We start from the raw sequence: 21,815 nt of genomic DNA on the forward strand, positions 1-21,815 counted from the left end.
GTTATCATTTATAACACTATTACATTGTATCATAAAATACATTTTCCTTTTTCTCAATAAAATGTGACAATTCATTTTTTTTTTTCGTTATTTTTAATTCCATGTTTGTTTTGGGTTTACGTCACATCGACACAGTATAGGTCATATCGCGACGTTCCAGCTTTACTGGTGGAGGAAGACCTCGGGTGCCCTTCTGTGCATTATTTCAGGCACAAACGGGTACCTGAGTAGAACTACCGACGATCCGTAAGCTAGCTGGATAGCTTCCTCACATTAAAGAATCCAAAGTCCCTGTCAGGATTCGAACCCACAGCGGTTAGGGGCAAGTGGTTTGAAGTCAACGACCTTAACCACTCGGCCACGGACGCCCCTTTAATTCCATAGCTTCCAACCCATTTTAGATGTACATTGAAAAATATGAACAATTGTATGCTCAAACAGGGAGCATATACCTTGTAACTTTGTTGTCGATTTTTAGTGACAGCAAGCAAACCATGGATGGTTCTCAAACCGGATTTTTACGCCTTCACTTAAAGGCCCATAAGCTTCTCGTTTTGGTGTCCTGTTACAATTTCTTTAAAAGTTGTCATTGGCCAGATAGCTGAACTATTTTTAGCTTCTTCTTCTTGGTAGTTCAATGATTTAGTATTTTGTAAGTCAAAATACCACTTTGTTTACATTTTGTTAGCTTTATGACAAATTATTACTTAAGCTTGTCCTGCCAACTAGAGTTGAGTGTAGAGGTTAGTCTTGACTGGTAGATGACCCCTATTGATTTCGAGGTCAATGTAACCATTACTACTGAAAGCAAAAACTATAGGATCCTTTGAATAACTCACTGTAGAATCCATTTAAAAAAATAAAGATGACAAATATATTCTGTAGATACAAGTCCTTGGTGAAATTTTTCACGAGAGTAACACATGACTGCTTGCAAAATAACAATTTTGTTATTAATTTTACAAGACTTAACATTTCTTGACTAGCCCAAAAAACACACTCTATCAGGTGTTTGTAAAGTTGATTTAACATCTATTCTATCTTCTAACACTTTAAAGGCAAGGTTTTACAAAGGCATCACCTAACTACACAGAGATTATTCCAAATACCTGTATCTATACACAAATTAAAACAAAGATTTGTTTAAATCATTAATTTATTAAAAACAATCCCTATCTATTGTTATAATTTTAACAAAGGTAGGTATAACAAACTTCAATGGTGTCTATAAACTGTATGCAAAGAGAATCAAACTCATGAATGCATGTAAAGGAAATTTTTTCATGATGAATTATTTATTATTTATATTCACATCTGATGAATAATAGATAAAGTTTCTTGTAAAATGTCATTTTTACATCAATTTATAAAAAATTTCATAATTATTTACAAATATTGCTAAGATTTTAAAACATTGGATAAAAAATTAGTTAAAACAGGACCCTTTTACTGTGAACAAAGGTAAAAGCTTAAAATTTCAATTATGTAGACACTTATGTAGGCGTACTTGTCCCTCAAATATGTTAGTTGAGTGATTAAATAGTTGTATAAACTCACATAAAAATGTTGCTTGAATGTTACCTTTCTTATTAGTTATGAATTTAAATATATCATTGTAAATGCCCATATTATAAAGAATTAAAGGGACTCCACTGAAGTTTTTTGACATGATGGGACTGGAAGTATATCTTTTTTCAAGATTAATGTTTAACTTGATGTAGGTCTAGACTAAAATTAGTATAAACTTTTGTGCAGAATTTCAGATCATTCATTCTTTTTTTCAGAATAATTATTGTAACTGTGAAAAATATTCCAAAATTGAAAAGCGTTGACATGCTTTCCACTCAAATCAAACTAAGAATAGCACAAAAATACAATTTTCAATTTATTTGTCAGTTTTATTCTTTTTTGCATATCTTTTTGTTTTGAATGCCCCATCTGATCTTTGTAAGAAATTCCAATTTTATGTTTTTCAGGTTTTGAACCTCCACGGAGTTCCTTTAAAAGAATATCAACATAAACATTCTGGTGAAAAATACATAATTTACCAATCTATACTTCAATATACAAATTCAATTAACAGGTAAAATAAAACTCACTGCAACTGTTTTAAAATAATTCTTCAGGCATCAAAATGACAAATAATGCTCTCATTAAGCAGTGTCAACATATGTGGGAAAGGAACTGTGAAGTAGTACAAACTAATGAGTGCCAACTGTTTAAAATCATCTGAAGCAAATGTCCAAATATTTAACTGCCAATTTATTTTTTTTGTCCTATACATACCAAACTCAATGTTAAAATTGAGGTACATTCAAGTTAACATGTTTATTTTTTGTTCCATTTTTACATCACACCAACACTATAGAGGACATTATGTGTCTTTCTATCTTTACTGGTGGAGGACGACCTCGGGTACACCTCCCTGCATTATGTCAGACACAAGCAGGCACCTGAGTAGAACCACTAATGTTCTATATACTAGCTGGATAGCTTCTGTACATGAAAGAATAAAAAGTCCCTGGCAGGATTCAAACCCACAGCGGTAATGGGCAAGTGGTTTGATAACATGTTTAGATACCAGATAATTCTGGAAAAATAAGGCTGATAATAACAGTAAACTAACACATGTGCATTTAATGTATATAGAATTTTTATTTTAGTTTGATTGTGTAGGAAGCAACACAATCTTGAATCCATTCCTGGAACAATCAGTGTAAAGTTTCTTTTTCAAGGTAACAATGACTTGCCAGTTACAAGGTTTCAATCTAGGTAGATGGCAACCCTGAGAGTACAAGTAAGTCCTGTTGATCACTTAGCCAACCCCATGTGTGTTTGCCAAGGGTAATAAGATTTATGAGGTAACAATTCATATACATTTGCCAAAGTTAAAAACAAATAACATGTTGATAACACATGAAAATATGTGCCAGTAGCATAATTAACACATGTAAATATATGCCAATAGTGTAACTAACACATGTAAGTATATGCCAGTAATGTAACTAACACATGTAAATATGTGCAAATAGTGTAACTAACACACAATAATATGCGCCAGTAATGTATTTCATACATATAAATATTGTCCTTATTTGAGAAGCTCAATTGTTATCCACTTTTTTGTACAAAGACTATGAGGAATAAAGCAAAAACAGACATTTGGCACATCAACAACTACCCTAAGGCAGCCGCAAGCTTTGCATGAATAAAAGCCAGGTAGTATTAAAAATCAATCTGCCAACATTGAAGAGAATTGATGAAAACAACAAATAAGAACACCTGAAAAGAATAAGCCTGCATTTACAAGGACAAATCAGATCTCTTAGGAAACTTGCGCATAGATGAAAACAAAATACTGTTTGACAGTAAATTCACTATAACTATAGCTTTTTACTACAAGCATCTTAAAACTTTCACTCTTAAATGGTTATGAAGGCTTGAAACAGAGTAAACATGTTTGTAAACATGACTCTCTACATAAAAGCTGTTCACAACACATCTTTTCCTGGAAAAGGGATACTGCAAAATCATTACTATTTGAGAGGGTGCTGAATTTTGTGGTTTTCATGGATAGGTCTAACCATGAAATTAAGATCCAATGAAATTTCATTCTGTCTGCTGTAAGATATTTTGCATCACATTATTTAAATTTATCCACAAATTTAAGTACACACAAAAATGTTCTTTGTGACAAAACCACAAAATTCCATGCCAACGAAATTAGGTGAATTTGCAGTATTAGACTCCATATCATTTATATCAGTCCTCTCAGAAAGCTGCGTGTGGAGTTATCAGCTAATACTGCACTCCAGATTCTGATGCTGATCGAGATTTAATGCCATTGCAAGTCCTCGTGCCATATAAGACATTGTACCATATCTCCCACTAGGGGCTGTATCAAATAAATGCTGACATATACCTGCAGCTCCCTGTGAAGAGGCCACAACTTCCGGTGAGATTTTCTGAAAAAAAAAGAAAAAAAAAGAGATAATTTTTTTTTTAAAGTTCAAAAGTATTTCTCAAAATACTATTCATGGTGTTTAAAAGTCAAACAATTAATATTTTTTATATTTTTCTTCAGAAATCAACTGTCATTGTATACTTCTGACATTGTGTACTTCTGACATTTCCTCACAAAACAAGTTACTTTTCTTTTTTATTAATACATTGTACCACATGTATTTAATTTCAAAATTTGCACATTTTTCAGCACATCAATACCAATACTTTTCACCATATAAGAAATAATGCAAAGCACTGACAGCCTTCTAGCATTATATTAAACAAGAATTCACTAAGATATTATTTAATTTCCTGCTTCTTTTTAACAGAACAGAAACCCTATAATGTACATGTATTATCTATCCAAAGTGATTTTAAACTCAAAATTAAAAGCACCAAATACCTGTTCTTGAATGAATATATCATTTGCATTGAATACAATTTTATCAATGTGTATGACTTGACCACTCAGGTTGATACGACAGTCACCGTCCACCAACATTGTCGTAACCATCAACGCTTCTACCATCATCTGTCGGAACTCCGGCTGTGGTATCATGTTTAACACACGCTCCACTTGTAACGCAAACTTGAACTCCCCTGATGTCATCTGATTATAAAACAATGTGATAAATAATAATTTATCTAATGCTAACTCATCCATCATAAAGTAGAAAATTAGATTATTTTTTGTTTTTCACAAATATTATCAAGTTCCCTACATCCAATATTGTCCTCTATTCAACAAAACGTTTTTTCCTATATCTGAAAGTCTTGTGAAATAACATATTCTAGCTTGATTGTTACAAAATCTTAAAAGTTTATCTGAACCATTCTCAAAATAATTTCTTGCAAGTGTCATAAGCATGGCCGTGAGCCTTGCAAGGTTCAGAGCACTATTAAACTATAAAATTTTCAGGTACCAAGAAGGTTATTAAAGCTCTATTGGCAGCATAAATCTGGGCTCAGGAGGTAAGAAAGGTCCAATTTTTTGAAGAAGTACATACAAGTTATTAAGTGGTTAAGGCCTTAAAATTTCAATAAAAACTCAAAATGAGATACAACTGTCAACAACAAAATGATAATGACATGTTCAAATATTGTAGCATTTTTCATTGCAGAAACAGTAATTGTTGCCAGCAGAATGTTATTAACATAATAATGACGATAATATTATCAACATTTTCATATATAATTCAAAATAAATGTAAGAGAAATATACATACTTCTCTTGTAAGACTGTGTGGCAAGAAATGATTTCCGATACTCAGACCATGACACTGTAAAACATAGGTTGAAAATAATATTATTGTAACTATTTTTCTCCATTTTGATAGAAAAGCAAAATTTGTGGACATCCTTCACAATTAAGACCAGTAAAATTATTCTGGATAAACGGAGAAAGCGAATGAGAAAAATGTACTAAGAATTAACGAGAAGTAAAAAGTTTCAAGTAATAATTTACATGTAATATGCAATCAAGGACTGATTTCCCCATATTTCTACTGCATGACTTACACAGTAAGGGCTATGTTTGCTTATTTTTACCTTTTTTTGGTAATTTAGGCGGATTGTAAATGCTGTTTGCAATGTGTTACATGTACTAACTTTCTTCGTTCACCTCAAAATATTTAACTTTTAAATACATTTTCAAAATTTTCATAAAAATAAGCATGAATCTGGATTTGCAATCTGCAGTAAGTGTGACACAATTCAACAATACCTACCTTCTCTAATACTTTCCAGACTTGAGTATAGAAACCAACAGGTACTCTATTAAGTGCGCCATCAAGGCGCCTCCTTCGTAGCCACTGACCTTGTCTGTCCTCCATTTCTGACTCAAACATGTCACTCTTTCTGGAGGTTGTTCCAGGAGGTGTGAAGCTCACACCTGGTACCTTAAATTCACATTATTATTTAAATATTTATTATGTTATTACACAAAATATGCTTGTAAACAATTAAAATAAGTTATTCATAGAAATTATACTGAACAATTCAGAAAACAGTGGCTATTCTTTCTACAATGTTTTACATTTATTTCTTATTCAAATTATTTTGAATATTTCTTTGTAATGATTAAAAGCACCTTGTTTCAGACAACAAATAAAATTCTGTAAAGATTTTATTGGGTAAAAATATCACATTGGGAGAACTAGCCTGTTTTCAAAGTGTTTCCATATAGAAAATAATGTTAACCTTAATAGACAAATTCTTTATCAATCATCTACCCTAAACATCTACCTTTAAGAGCCAACTTTAAAGTCCACTGGAAAAACAATTAAAGAGTAACAAGAATTTGTAACAGAGTTACCAATGTCCCCCGCCACAGGGAATTTTTATACGAAGCATAAAATTGTGCTATTTCAAAAGATTGAGGTATGGATCAGTCAGGACTTTCAGTCCAAAATTATGATCAATGCTTAAGATATGCAAATACAACAATAAATTTTTTAAAGAAATAAAATGAAACACGGAATTTAAAAATTAATCATGTAAAGCTTTGACCTCTAAGTGTGACCTTGACCTTGGAGGTAGGGGTGCAGGTGTTATGCATGACATATAGTCTTATTATTGTAACTATTTGTGCCAAGTATTTTCAAAATCCCTTGAACTATGAAGAAGTTGTAGATCAGACACAAAATATACCCTATAACAGACTATGTAAATCTTTGACCTCTAAGTGTGACCTTGACCTTGGAGGTAGGAACACAGGTGTTACACATGACATATCATCTTATCATTGTGACTATTTGTGCCAAGTATTTTCAAAATCTCTTGATCTATGAAGAAGTTATAGACAGGACATAAAATATACCATATAACAGACTGTTAACCTTTTACCTCTAAGTGTGACCTTGACCTTGGAGGTAGGGGTGCAGGTGTTGTACTTAACATATCGTCTTCTTATTGTGACTATTTGTGCCTAGTTATTTTTAAATCCCCAAAAAGTTCTTGATCGGACACAAAATATACCCAAAACAGACTCTGTTAATTTTTGACCTCTAAGTGTGACCTTGAACTTGGAGGTAGGGATGCAGGTGTTGTGCATGACACATTGTCTTATTATAGTGACTATTTGTGGCCAGTATTTACAAAATCTTTCAATCTATGAAAAAGTTATGGACCGGACACAAAATATACCCTGTAACAGACTATGTTACCAAGTGTGACCTTGACCTTGGAGGTAAGTGACTGGTTGTTGTGCATGACACATCATCTCATTATTGTGAACAATTGTGGCAAGTATTTACAAAATCCCTTCAAAGATAAGAAAGTTATGGACCAAACACGACATATACCCTCAAATAGACAATGTTGACCTTGAATGAGCAAATGCGACCTTGACCTTGGAGGTAGGGGTCTGGTTGTAGCGCATGACACATCGTCTTATTATAACAAACATTTATGCCAAGTTATTTCAGATTCCTTTGATAAATGACAAACTTATGGACCGAAAAGTGTGACGGATGGTCAGATGGACGGACGTACCAATTTTTCAGGTTTATGAGCTATTTCTATTGTTCTTTTCTTTTGTTTCCTTGTGGGCTTACTATTGTTTCCTTATGAGCTAACTATTATTTACAGAATGAAGTCCTTTGTTCTCTTTTGTCCCAGTGTACCGTTAGGTAGCTCATATACCTAAAATGTTTGTGCGGACAGACGGACGGACAGACAGATAGACGTACGGAGCCTATTTCTATATCCCCCTTTTTTCTTTGAAAAGGCGGGGGACAATAACTAAAGTGTTATAAGTATCAAACTATGATATCGAAAAAATATTTATAGTTATAACTATAAAAGCCCCCTATCCCCTTTTTTGTGAGGCTATGGACAGACAGTATGATAGCAGTATAGATGGAAAAATCTATATCCCCGAAAAATGGGGGGGAGGGGGCGGCATAAAAAGATGATCATATACAGTAATGAACCACCCTGGGCTTTGATTAAGATTTGTAATTGGCATTCTCTCCATCTAGGCCAATTTCAACACCACCTTAAAAACACAAAACTGAGTTGACAACCTAGTAATTTCAATTTTTTCTCCAGCTAAAAAAGGTCAGGACTCAAAATTCAGCTTCAATGTTTCATTACTTTCTCCAATGAGCAGTATTCTGGGATTTTGCTATCAAAATATTTGAGCAGACAATAGTCTAGTTTAGTCTTGATTTGCAGTATAATCATGGGCATTTAATTGGTTATTGCACTAAGCACTTTTAATAAGTCTTTTCTTTAGAAACATCTGTATAAAATATCATATTAATGTCAAAATAAATGTAAAATTATTCTTTCCATCTCAAACAGCATTAAAAGAATAGAATATGGTTTCTATATTAAACTAGATCTATGTAAAAACTGCTAGTTTTGAACAAAGGACATAATCACTCTTGCAAGGGCAATCTTAAAATGTTGTTAGTGGACTAATCTACTATTCTACAAGGTCTGGTGATACACACTTAGCCAAAAATCGTTCATTTAACCAAAACAGATAAAAATTGCTTTGAATAAAATTATCTACCTTTTTATATCCATTTAGACTAGAATGAAGTAAAAAATACTTTAGAAAAAAACATATAATTCTGAATGATTATTGCCTTAACAACAAACAACATGTAATAATAGACAAAATGTATAATTATATAAAAATATTCTTTGCTGCAAATGTATTCTCAGAAATTTTCTCACTTTGTCAAAACAATGCTGAAATATGTAATAATTAGCAAAAAGGCTTGGGACAATTGCAAAATTTGGGCAAAAGGTGCTCTTCTAAAAGCAATAACAACAAATGTTTTGTTTTTTTGTTGTTTTTTTTGGTGCACAATTCTTTGAAATAATCTTTAAGCTGATCTGCTCTATGAAACCAACAAAGCAGAAACATTGTATCACTCCGAGAAGTCGAGGCCATGCCATACTTACTACAATGTGTGACGCCCTTCTCGAGGCTACACTGGGTGCGTGAACTGGGATCACCGACCCAACAGTCCTTACCTCAAGGTCTTCGTAAATAGAAAAAGAGGAATATTTTAATTATTGTGTTAATTTTTAAAAAAAAAATAAAAAAGTAAACCAAATTCTTGTTAGTTTTGTTGAATAAAACTTCATGCAACATTAGATGAACTGGGTGTTCAAGTAGGTCAATAAGAACTGTATGAACAAGATGAGTGACAATAAATAGAATGGAAAATGATGAAATTCATTCAAAAGGTTATTCAGATTCATAGGTATTTCCTATCTTTTTCATCTTGAATCAACAATACATTTTTGAAACCTTTTTTTTCTTTAAAATTATATGGACACCCCCAACCCACACAAACTCCCTAAAAATCTTCAGTCACTAAGTTCCCTAAAACTTAATCAATAAACCAATACCAAAATATATTCATACTCAATTCTTCTGTTTCTTGAATTGGCTTATCAAAAGACAGTAATATCTATCAATTTAGCGGATCTTAACCAAGACTTATGACATACAACCAACTTCAACACTTTCGAAGACTGCAATTTCAAAATAACGGACTGTAAACTCAAAGTGTATTCCACTGCAGGTTTAAAAGTCTTTATAATTTATGATGAAGACTATGAATAGGAACAAAAATACAAAGATAAGTTACTGTACATAACTAACTATGGTTAAAACATCGTCAGGAAGAAAACAGGACATTTAATAAGAAAACATACAAGTAACTAGAAATGTGTCATCATGCCACGGATGCCCCCGCATGCAGCCAAAATTTCAGATGTTATAATATTTAGTTCCAAATTTGTTTGCACAAATTATTGTTTTCATTTTAAGTTCAAAGCCCTTAAAACTTTTCAATGTTAACACAAACCATTTTCATTCAATGTTCAAGGCACTGAAATTATTCAGTCTTAACCTTTTGAAAATAGCATATTTCATATTTGTAGCCAAAATAATGGCTACATACATTTCCACAAAAGTATGAGTGCTGAAACTGAAAGTTCAAAATTTTTCCAATATTCAAGAAAGATAAGTTTGTCCAAAATCATTGAACCACGACCAAATTCAAAGTTAAACTGCCTATTCCTAAGATGTATCTATATTATTTTCAAAGTGAAAGGGACATAACTCTGCCAAAAAATCATCAAACCATGACCAAATTCCAACTTGACCTGCCCATTCCTTTGACATATCCATATGTCAAATTTGAGTTGAATAAGTATAAACACTGTTGGGTAGATAATGAACAGAAACTGTAAATTTCATATTATTTTCAAAGTGAAAAGGGCATTACTCTGCCAAAAATTATTGAACCATGACCATATTCGAACTTGACCTGGGCATTCCAAAAAGATATCCATATATCAAATTTGAGTTGAATGTGTTGTACTGTTGGGGAGATAATAAACAGAATCTGAAAATTTCATATTATTTTCAAAGTAAAAGGAGCATAACTCTGCCAAAAATCATTGAACCTTGACCAAATTCAAACTTGACCTGTATTTTCTCATGACATATCCATATGTAAAATTTGAGTTGAATGTGTTGTACCGTTGGGGAGATAATGAACGGAAACTGAAAATTTCATATTATTTTCAAAGTAAAAGGGGCATAACTCTGCCAAAAATCATCGAACCATGACCAAATTCGAACTTGACCTGTATTTTCTCATGACATATCCATATGTAAAATTTGAGTTGAATGTGTTGTACCCTTGGGGAGATAATGAACGGAAACTGAAAATTTCATATTATTTTCAAAGTAAAAGGGGCATAACTCTGCCAAAAATCATCGAACCATGACCAAATTCGAACTTGACCTGTATTTTCTCATGACATATCCATATGTCAAATTTGAGTTGAATGTGTTGTACGGTTGGGGAGATAATGAACGGAAACTGAAAATTTCATGTTATTTTCAAAGTAAAAGGGGCATAACTCTGCCAAAAATCGATGAACCATGACCAAATTCGAACTTGACCTGTATTTTCTCATGACATATCCATATGTCAAATTTGAATTGAATGTGTTGTACTGTTGGGGAGATAATGAACGGAAACTGAAAATTTCATATTATTTTCAAAGTAAAAGGGGCATAACTCTGCTAAAAATCATCGAACCATGACCAAATTCGAACTTGACCTGTATTTTGTCATGACATATCCATATGTCAAATTTGAGTTGAATATGTGCAACCATTACTAAGATAATGCACGGAAACTGATGATGACGGAAAGACAGAATGACGGAATGACGGAATGACGGAAGGACGGAATGACGGAAGGACGGAACAGGGTAACACTATATGCCCCGGCCATTACATGGCGGGGGCATAAAAAGAACATCACTTTCAACTAAAGAACAAACTCTTGAAAAATCTTTCTTTCCTGAAAATTAAAGTTGGCTCAACTAGGGTAAAATAAAAAAATTCACACATAAAGTATTATAAATAAATAAGACGAAAAATAATAGTAGCATCAGCTTTGAAATACTCTGTTAGTGTTTTAAGGCGTAAAAGCACCTTGGAGGGGGTCGACGTTTTACTCAATCTCTCCGCAAATGCAGACGTCTCTTTTTTAGCGTGTTTCGTGACGACAGACAGCTTGTATTCATCATCGTAATCCGTTGTTACTAAAATTAGATCGCAACAGTAAAAACTTTAACATGCATGCTTAACACACGGGATGTAAAAACACAGTAACTCTTTTCTGAAAAAGTAATGAATTCAAATAAATGTAGCTTAAAAAATAACTGAGTTGATGCACAAGCATTTAAAATAAAAAAATATTTATAATTTTTGAAAGTTAAAAAAATGCTTGAGTTTGTTTTGACCACATTTCTTACAAAACTGCATAATTATTAAAAACAAATTCTTCGAAATTATTAGTAAATTTGCAGAAAAGTAAACATTTTGGTAACTCAAGCTTTTGAACAAGCAAGCACCAAGCCTGAGTTACCTCCCTTACTTCAACAGTTTAATTATCTCAATAGCTAATTAATTACTACATGTAACTATATAAAGATTATGATGCCTATCTTAATATTAAGAAAAATGACAGGTAAAATGTTGGTCCCTTTCATAACATTTTATGGCAAATTCCACCGTAAATGACTATTTCAATATTTTTCCTTTAATTCATTTTCTTTTTATGTAAAACTTCTTGTTATGATTTCAAAGAACACATTAAAAACTATGTTGTATTAAATGGGTGAGTCAGAAATCTGAAAATTTGAAATTAAAAGTTAACTTGGAATAAAAACTTTCACGTTTTAAAGATTGGGGGTTATCAAATCTTACAATGAATATTAAAATTGAGTGAACAAATTGTTTTTCTTAGAAAGGAAATTAATATACATGTCTAGTTATTATCATAATACAGGAAGACTGATCAAAAGAAGCAGGTATTCTTTGTAAAAAGCAATTTCTGATTACACTTTTGTGAGAATTCTATTGTGAACTTTAATATTCAAAGTCAAAGATCTAATAATTAAAGAATAGAGAAATGATTAAAGAACTGTAATAATATTCTGCTTAACTAGTACAATAAACTGGCAAACAGGCTTTCCAACAAATAGATCCATCCCTAACATTAAATACAATGTACTTACTTTATTTGGACTATAGTTTTAAACTTAACATAAGACCCTGCAAAATGTATTATAGAAATGTTGCGACAAAAATATTGTAATATACCCAAGTTCATAATACAAAATTTAATACTAGTTAAAGAATCTATTTGTCAGATAAACCCAAGATGTAATAAGGAGGTACAGATATTCATTTCTAAAAATTATATCTTAAAATTGACAGAATTAATGTTAAACCAGTCAAATTAGTTTGTCAATAAGAATTGACGCTAAACCAGTCAAATAACTTTGTCATAAAGCCTGACTTGCTACATTATGTCTGTTAAGACCTGTTGGTAGGGCAGTATGCTCGACTATTCCTATGGCCTGACATTAAAACAAGAGCATAGCCTGATAGTAAAACAAGAGCCTGGATAATGCAGAATTTTTTAAGTTAAAAACGGGGCAAAATTCTATCAAAATTGATATAAGAGTTATGGGTCTTGAAAAGTGACCTCCTATAATGCTCTCAAATTAGTGTGTAAAGTTTAGACGAATTCCTTTTCATAGTATTGGAGATATCAACTTGCAAGCAAGAACTAAGCCAAAGTAAGATGCTGACACGAGTACAATTATAAACTCTCCTTATTCTTTGAATAGTCAAACTAAAAACGTATACAGAAAAAAAGAAAGACCTAGGACTGAAATTTGTGCTTAAAGTTTCTTTTATTAGTGATATTGTTACTGATGTTTGATATCACTGCCAGTGACAGTGGTATCGTGAGGTACAGAGTCCCATCAATATGTATAAATTATGAGAAAATGAAGATAAGGTATCCACAAAGTGTCAAACTAAAGTTCCCAAAGCAAAGTGCTACCTCAATCTTATTATATAACCCCTTCCCTGCTAAAATGTGTGTTATGAACTAGTCCAGCTTTGAATTTGGAACTGAGTCTGTCCATTGTGAATATGAGGTATTAGCAGTCAACAGTATACAGTGTCCAGTTATTGAAATATTTTGGTTTATACAGAATTTATTTTACTAGTTAGATTGTGTAGGAAGCTATAAGCTTATAGACACACTTTTGAATCTGTTCATGGAACCAACCAGTACTGAGTAATGAGTGTAAAGTTTCTTGCTCAAGGAAACAACGACTGGCCCCTGATGGGGTTTAAACCAATGCGGCTAGCGATCATTAGATTACTAGTCTGACGCATTAAGCACTCGGTCATGCTGCCACAATTAAAATCAAAATATTTTGCTAGCCCAACAATGATAAAATAGAATTCGGGACAAATGAAATTTATACAATTTAAAGTTTTAAATCAATTTTAACATTAAATTCTGATATCAAATTTCAGGTATAACACTGTGGAATTGTGGATTGAAAGACTTATTTCAATATATGAGAGAATGGTAAGCCTGCAGGGATGTGTTCGCTGACCAAGCTCTATACTGGTGGCATGGACATGTTAATATTGCTGCTTGTGCTGTCAAGGTGTACCAATTCCTCCTATACCACAGGAAATCATGAAAAATCCCATTTATACCATCTTCATAACAGACATACATATACTTCTACTTAAAGAAAATAATTGTCAAACATACATACACTGAGAATTTTAAGTTTTATGATAATTGCCTTTTAAAAAATAATATAAAGAGCAGTTCGTGTATTTGTTGTGTACCAAATATCCTCATTTAGACAATTCTAAGGATTAATGACTTTTGTTTAAAGTTCTGTCTGCATATTGTCCAGTACTCATTTAACCCCCCCCCCCTGTCCAAAGATTCAGACCATTTTATACAACTCTGCATCTAAAAACATATACTTGAGTTCTTGGGAGGGAGCTGAGAGCTTGAATGCGGGAATACGGTATATGCAATTTCTTCTTGTTTATTGTACAAGATAGAAATAAATAAAATTTAATATGAATGAAGTAGTGTAATTCAGAAAACTGCACAATTTGTTTTGCTAAAATCTAAGCTGACGTAACTATTACTACAGCATTAGTATGCATGTTTGAAAAACCATTTTTCACATACACAGATAGAAGGGCCTTACATAAGTTGATATTTCAAATAGATTTACGCTAAACAAGTGTAAAAAAGTTTGGAAAGTCGAAATGAAATAACAACTAATGCAAGATTCTTTTCGTCACAATGACATGATGTTTAAAAGCCAGAAAATACTGAAAAATGGCAAAAGCTTCCTTATGTTATAAAGAATTACGCAATAATTGTATTACACTGAATTCAAGCTGTGTCATGTGATAAAAAGAAATGAGCCATGTCACGACAAAACCAACATAGTGTGTTTGCGACCAGCATGGATCCAGACCAGCCTGCGCATCTGCGCAGTCTGATCAGGATCCATGCTGTTCGCTATCAGTTTCTCTACTTGTAATAGAGTTGGTAAGCGAACAGCATGGATCCTGATCAGACTGCGCGGATGCGCAGGCTGGTCTGGATCCATGCTGGTCGCAAACGCACTATGTTGGTTTTGTCGTGACGCGGCTCAAATGTTAAATTTTGACACTAAATACCATGTTAGACCTGTACCTCCTTTCAAATAAAATAGGGGAAAAAAAGCTTAAATAAAATGCTCACATAATTCCAAAATGGTTTCTCTGTCTACATCCTCCCCTTTTAATTTTCATTATACAAACTTAATCAATTAATTTTAAACTTCAAAAGAGTAATCAGAAAGTAAAATTCAACACAATATTGATATACTGTAGAATCAGAAATTTTTGTTAAGGATTTAGTTTCTACATTTACGAATGAAATAAATGAATATATTTAAAACTAAAAGGAATAAGATGCATTCATTTATTATAAATGTGCTCATTCAAATTCTTTTCCTCAATAAAAATGTATGGTGAAATTTCCTTAATTAAAACTGAAAACAGAACTTTGAAGTTCCAAGGTATTGTATGAATCAAGATCATATCTTATTAAGTTACAAAGAAGATCCTTTCATAGGTCAGTGCCAAAGTATGAAAATTCTAGCCATATATTATTTCTGAAATAGATTTATCTACAGGTAGTCAAGACCAATAAACAATATGTCCCCAGCTCATTCGAGGGCCGCTGGGAAACGATGATGAATTTTAGTGACATGAAGAAATAGACATTAATAGAAGACATTGACAAGCTCTAAGTAAGTTCTTTCTTTTTGAATGCCTCTATATCTAATACAAATTTTCTAAAAGCTACTATCTAATGTAAAATTTATCTATCTCTCCGAGTAAAAATATTACTACTAGCGTCTGCAAACAGACCTCTGATCTAAACTTCGATAATAACTTTTACATCATTTTACAGGTGAAATGGATTTGACAAGCTCAAAATTGAAGACTTTTCTAAAGAGATTTCAACAATTCTAAAATCCTGCAATATAGAGTCTAGTAACAATTGTATGGACGAGCTTTCTGGCATGACTATAATAGGTATTTGCTTACTAATAAAATTATTGGAAAAATTTTCCCTACCTGTTGTAATCATGAACTCTTTGCCACTCAATATATGATGTAACATCATTTTAAGTTCATATGGACTCAGGTTCAGAAGATGATCACTGGCCTCTTCTCCTGTAAAACATAAAACAAGACAATCTGTGAAGTTAGATTTAAACGCAAACATATTTACCTAGCTAGAACTAGATAAAAGCCAAACTTTTAAGATCCAATGAAATTTCACTTCGGCTGCTGTAAGATTATTTTGCATTACATTTACATTTTACCTTTTGGAAAATAACAGTCCACGAATTTAAGAACCCCAAAAATGTGACAAAACCACAAAATTTCATGCCCACGAAATGAAGTGAATTCACACTGTGTCAATAAGGTATACAGACCATATACAGACAAAATAGCTCAATTGGTAAGAGCACGAGACTTGTAATCTCGACTTTGTGGGTTCGATTTCCGGGCTGGCCAAGTAAAATTACTAATCAGTCTTTTGGGTGAGACTCTAAATATATGTCCTGTGTATTGGTGCTTAAACACTTGGCATGCTAAATAACCAGGAGAAGCTTCTGGAATTTGGGCATCTTTCTGTATCTGTGTCTGGCACTATCTTCCAAATTCTATAATGACATATACTCTTCTGAAGGACTTGTCCATATGTGCAACCGGTGGTGAGTAAAAATAGACTCATATACACACACAATGTATGCAAAGAATGTCAAAACAACAGATCAGTTTTTTTGAAAGACTTTAACAATGTCATAACATACCTGTACATTTGAAGAGACGTGCCAACTCTGTAGCCATCACTTGTATAATCAGACCAACCCTTAATCGTAACATTTCATTGAAAAGTTTAGGTTCTGTTCTGATAAACATGGCTAAGTATATCAACAGCTCCTGAAAAAATTAACCTCAAGGTTTTAGTTTTTACATTCTCTTAAAATCTTTTATTTTATTTTTATTTTTGCTAATGGAATCTCTCAAAAATGTTAAGGTTGAAAAAAAATAAATACTTTACCATTCATTTCATGTTAAAAAGAATAAAAAGCCTTAAACACACATTATATTTAATGCTTGATTGATAAGCAAGTTGACTTGTAGTCATTATTTAGTTATACACCAGGAATCATTTGTTTTATTGGTGTTTATGGAAAATATTTTCACTGTATAAATTACACACTTGATCAAATGGCTTTCTACAACCAAATCATTCTGAAATCCCATTTCAGAAACTCGGCTCTGAACAAGATCACTTACAATCTCTGTTGAGATAACCATGTAGATGCAATATAAACAGATTTCAAATCTGAAGTACAGTTATATTATTAAAATAATTAACAAAACTATCAATACCTGTGTAAGAGAAGCCGTGCTGAGATCTTCCCCACATACACTGTATATAATGGTGGCAAGCTCATCTGGTGGTAATGGGCTAAAAAAAGTAATATATTAATTGTATATTAACATAATTATTACATTATAATATAAGTTTGTTAATTTGTGATTTTACACTCAATTTAACTTATTTTTGGTCATATCTTGGTGGTGAGATCATCTAATCAGCTTTCCTGGACTAACCATGAATAACCAAATTCTCTGCAAGAGACAAGAGTTTTATTCTGACACGATTTCTGAAACATCATTGAGAGATATATGACCATCATGCTCAAATATAAGTTGTAAGGATATTAATTTTGACAGGTTATATGGTGCAATATAAAGGTTATATAACCCAAGCTGTATGGTGAGGCTTTTACTGCAAACAGAAGTGTTATCCATGGCAATACAACCTGTAAAAGGTCTTTATACCAAATTTATAATACAGCACAATTAATTTGAGAACAAAAATGAAAATACAAACATAGTTTTATATATCTATAGCAACAGTGTATATGGATAATATAAACATCATGATTATCCAATGAAAATGGACGCTACATAATTTAATGTGCATTATTAAAAGAATAAATATTTTGCAGTGTTGTTAAGGTAAGCACAGAAGCCCTTTTTTCCATTCATATTTTTTTTTCTTATAAAGAAAACACATTAATGAAATTATAAGACCAAAGAAAGTCAGGTAAGCAAGGCATATTTTCATATCATTATATACCTTGTAATAGTTTTCTCGCTATCAGGGGGTAGCCCAACTGAGAGCTGTTTCTGACGCACAAGTAAATCAGTGGCTGCGAGGGCCAGGTCTTCAACCCGTTTCTTCAACATTCCTGCTGCATGCCTAACTAACCACCATTGCTTAAAATGTCCTGCCTAATAAATAATTAAACAAGTGAAGTGACATCTTATTGGCAAATTATCAATGAAATCAAATGTAGACTGTTGAAAATCAATCTCGGATTTTTTGGCCAATAATTTATTTAAATTTTCTAATTTTTAGTAACAGTTTACTTGCATATACAAAGATTCTGCCAATTAATCTGTCATTAAAAATAAATGAAAACTGTTTTTTGTTCGGGTTTAATGTTGCATCAAAACAGCATAGGTGATATGATGACATTCTGGCTTCACTGATGGAGGAAGAGCTAAGGTGCCCCTCTGTGCATTATTTTAGGCACCTGAGTAGAACCGATGATGTGTCTTAAGCTGACAGGATAGCTTTATTACATGTAGAATAAGACAATGCTTGGGTGACTTGAACAGAGGTGGTCTTTAAACACAGCTTTGACTGTAAATGACAAAAATGTCCAGTCCACATACTTTTTCATACAATTCCAGTAAAAGTTCTCCCACTGTACAATATTTCCCATCAACTTCTGTATCCCAATCTGTACCTCTGAAATAAACATGTCATACATCATATAGGAAATTCATTATGAAGTTTAACCTCAAGAATACATGAAAACCACAGTTAGTTCACAGTGTTCTGCCATAAAAAATAAAATACAAAAAAAATATCATTCTGTATTTTTGCATTAAATTCTTATTCCATTTATCACAAAATGTTAACCTACATTATTTCTAATACATAAAATGTAGCACTTACTTTTTCATGTACAGATAATGAATAATATCAGCCTGTTCCTGGAGATTTTCTGACTGTGCCAGCTGTTCCACCAACTCATGGGCGTTCACACTCTCATAGTTGTTTTCCTGTGTAAAAGCATGTTTTTCACTGAATGCCCACTTCTTTCTCTGTAACTTGGGGGAACCTTGTGGGCTCGCTTTCGGGCTCGGCACTGGACTAGGTGCAGGAGAAGCCCAGGGTGATGCATCTTTTAAATGATGGTGGGAAGATTCTGTAAAAGATAATATTGACAATTAAGTTAGTTATAATGTATAACATCTATATAATCATTCGTCCGAAAGGCACTAAAAAGATGGTGTCTTTCTCTTATGAAACCATGGATAGATGAATGGGCTGACAAAAGACATTGTTCATTATGAACTTTAATAGGCTTGCTAGAGATTATTAAATATATCATTTTCACAAGAAAATTATGTCTATTTTTAGAACAAACATTTTTTAAATCTAAAATGAAAAGTCTTAACTGATAAGTGCAATATTATTTTTCAAGTTCTAATTAAATTATACCATTAAGAGGAAAATTGTGATAATTATTCCCATCTGTTTTTTCCCTCTTTCAAAAAAGTTTAAACTTTTGCTAAAACATGGTACAAGCAAGAGCATTAGTGCTTGGACATAGCATAATCTTGAACAAGAGTGTATATTTTAGGTATTGAAACATTGACCTCTGAGTGTGACCTTGAACTTGTGATGTGATCAAATGACTAGATACTAAAATGACTAGATATTAACTTTTTACTGCTAAATTCTCTTGAACCTTGCTTCGTGAAGATTAACTTATGCTGATTTAATTCTGCAGCTTAAAATCATCCATGCCAGTATTTTTTTCTTTCTACTTTTATTTTCTTTACTTTTATATTTACACACAATAGTTACACAATGGTTGATTGATTTCTGCCAAAGTAACATCAGTGATCACTTTACAAACAAAAACAACTGTACCAATTTTACAGCTTTTGGAAAATCCAATGCCCACCTACTTGTCATTCTGAAACATTGCTGTTTCCACACTCTACCCATTTCCTTAACCCTTTACCTCATATAGACATGTTTTGACTGCTTTTTGTCCACCCCCTCCCCTTATGAGGCCTCAAACAGTGAAAAAATGCCCAATTTCGGTCCCAAACACTGTTTTTCATTTGAGAAATGTTGATAAATCACTTTTTCGACGCCACCCCCTATCAAAAAGGTACATCAAGGGGTTGCCAGACTTCTGTTTGATCGCCAAAAAAAATTTGGACATGTGACAGGCTAAAAATGGCTTCAGGTTGATCGTTAGGTAATGTGTAACCAACGGTGAAAAGCCTTTTACTCTATCTCCATCCATTAAGAAGTTGCAGCACTTTGAGATCAGTTTTGATGGAAAAAAAACAATGCAAAATAGTGATTTTTGGTAATTTTGAGACATCCCCCATTGCCATGGTAATGGGAAATTTAAAGATTGAGCATGTTGTTACAGAGGCTATGGTCCAGTCAACATTTGTGCCAAGTTTCATCAGTATTGAAGCATTTTTCATAGTTTCATAGCAGTTTGAACTTGTAACAGGAGGCTTTTCAGTGAAAACGGCCATTTTTCACAATATGCTCATGAAGGAAAGGGTTAAAGCAATCTGGTGAGCGCCCATGATCAAGTTTGTTTGTTCTTAGAAAAGAGTAAAATATTTACCTTCAGGGTGTTCTGAGCCAGGAAGTGGGCGGTCTTCTGAAATAAACAATGCAATATGTTTGTTACACATCAGTTTCATATGCAACAATAATATAAATACATAATTTAATTATCATTGAGAAAATCTCATATCCATTTGTATAATGCATTTTTTCATAATCAAACATTTAGTAAAATTGTACAATATATGGGTTACTTATAAATATGACAATAATAATGTACATGACTTTGATTATATCTACCGTATATTGAAATTAAATATTATGATATTCATCAATTATTTAACAAAATTATCAAATTATATTGACACATAGTAAAACTATAATTAATCAATTAGTGTAACATATTGTTTTTGCAAGACAATTATTCTAAAAATCAAGAACACTCTCAAATCAATATCGCAAACACAATACACAGCAAAAAACAACTTTAATATCAAAATAAGGGATAATTAAAACTCAAAGCATGATGAAATGTTGCAATAAAGTATGATGAATGATGATAAAGGAATGATGATAAAGACCAAAAATCCTACCTTTTTCAACAATAGAAAAATAAAGTTCTATCTAAATTTTTATAATTTTAAATATTTCTAGCAAATTATAATTATTTTCCTAGTACTGCAATAATAATATAAAGGAGGAACAAATGTCAATACTAGTTTGTGTATCAGCTGAGGCTCAGGAAACCAAATGTGTAAGCCTCGTTATAGTAAAGGCGTTACTTACTTACTGGTTCAATTCTTTTCATTTCGTTAAAAATAATAGAACAATTAAAATAATTCCGTTTTAGAGTTTCAACTGCAATTGAATACCCTTCCGTGCTATATTGCACATTAACAAGAACATTTGGCAAGATTCTAACCAAGTTACTGCATGTTACCAGAACTAGCATTTGTCCTAAATTTATCATGTACTGGTTCTTCGATCAGCAAGATTTCAAGATTTAACATATTTGTTAGTAGAATACAATGTTGCATGTTCTGATTATATGTAGATTTTTAATATAATATCATCATCAAAAGACATTCAAACGAATAATTATAAATTCTTTTCATACATATAAAATATCTGCAAAACACAAAAAATTACTTCGGAAAACTG

The 21,815-nt window shown here is 32.3% G+C and overlaps 2 protein-coding genes across 4 annotated transcripts; both read right to left on the reverse strand.

Annotated features, from left to right (window-relative positions):
• Positions 1 to 1,322: 1,322 nt before the first annotated feature.
• Positions 1,323 to 18,267, reverse strand: LOC132714698 (probable phosphorylase b kinase regulatory subunit alpha). 3 transcript variants are annotated; one of them, XM_060697609.1, is made up of 10 exons: positions 18,117 to 18,267; positions 17,360 to 17,438; positions 16,774 to 16,903; positions 16,028 to 16,126; positions 15,144 to 15,179; positions 11,486 to 11,595; positions 5,733 to 5,903; positions 5,232 to 5,285; positions 4,409 to 4,615; positions 1,325 to 3,965 (listed from the first exon to the last, which is right to left on the reverse strand). In XM_060697609.1, the coding sequence occupies exons 1-10, from the start codon at positions 18,224 to 18,226 to the stop codon at positions 3,795 to 3,797; spliced, it is 1,167 nt and encodes a 388-aa protein (XP_060553592.1). In that variant the 5' UTR covers positions 18,227 to 18,267; the 3' UTR covers positions 1,325 to 3,794. The 3 variants fall into 3 exon arrangements, with proteins under 3 accessions (XP_060553595.1, XP_060553592.1, XP_060553594.1); XM_060697612.1 differs by lacking the exons at positions 11,486 to 11,595; positions 15,144 to 15,179 and adding an exon at positions 8,923 to 9,002 and having other exon boundaries at positions 1,323 to 3,965; XM_060697611.1 differs by lacking the exon at positions 15,144 to 15,179 and having other exon boundaries at positions 1,326 to 3,965.
• Positions 18,268 to 18,670: 403 nt separating this feature from the next.
• LOC132714700 (uncharacterized) lies at positions 18,671 to 21,115 on the reverse strand. Its single transcript, XM_060697614.1, has 3 exons — positions 20,713 to 21,115; positions 19,005 to 19,257; positions 18,671 to 18,794 (listed from the first exon to the last, which is right to left on the reverse strand). The coding sequence occupies exons 1-3, from the start codon at positions 20,789 to 20,791 to the stop codon at positions 18,671 to 18,673; spliced, it is 456 nt and encodes a 151-aa protein (XP_060553597.1). The 5' UTR covers positions 20,792 to 21,115.
• Positions 21,116 to 21,815: the final 700 nt, after the last annotated feature.

Source organism: Ruditapes philippinarum, unplaced genomic scaffold (genome assembly GCF_026571515.1).
Source record: "Ruditapes philippinarum isolate M1 unplaced genomic scaffold, ASM2657151v2 ctg5183_1_1_1_1, whole genome shotgun sequence".
Taxonomy (NCBI): domain Eukaryota; kingdom Metazoa; phylum Mollusca; class Bivalvia; order Venerida; family Veneridae; genus Ruditapes; species Ruditapes philippinarum.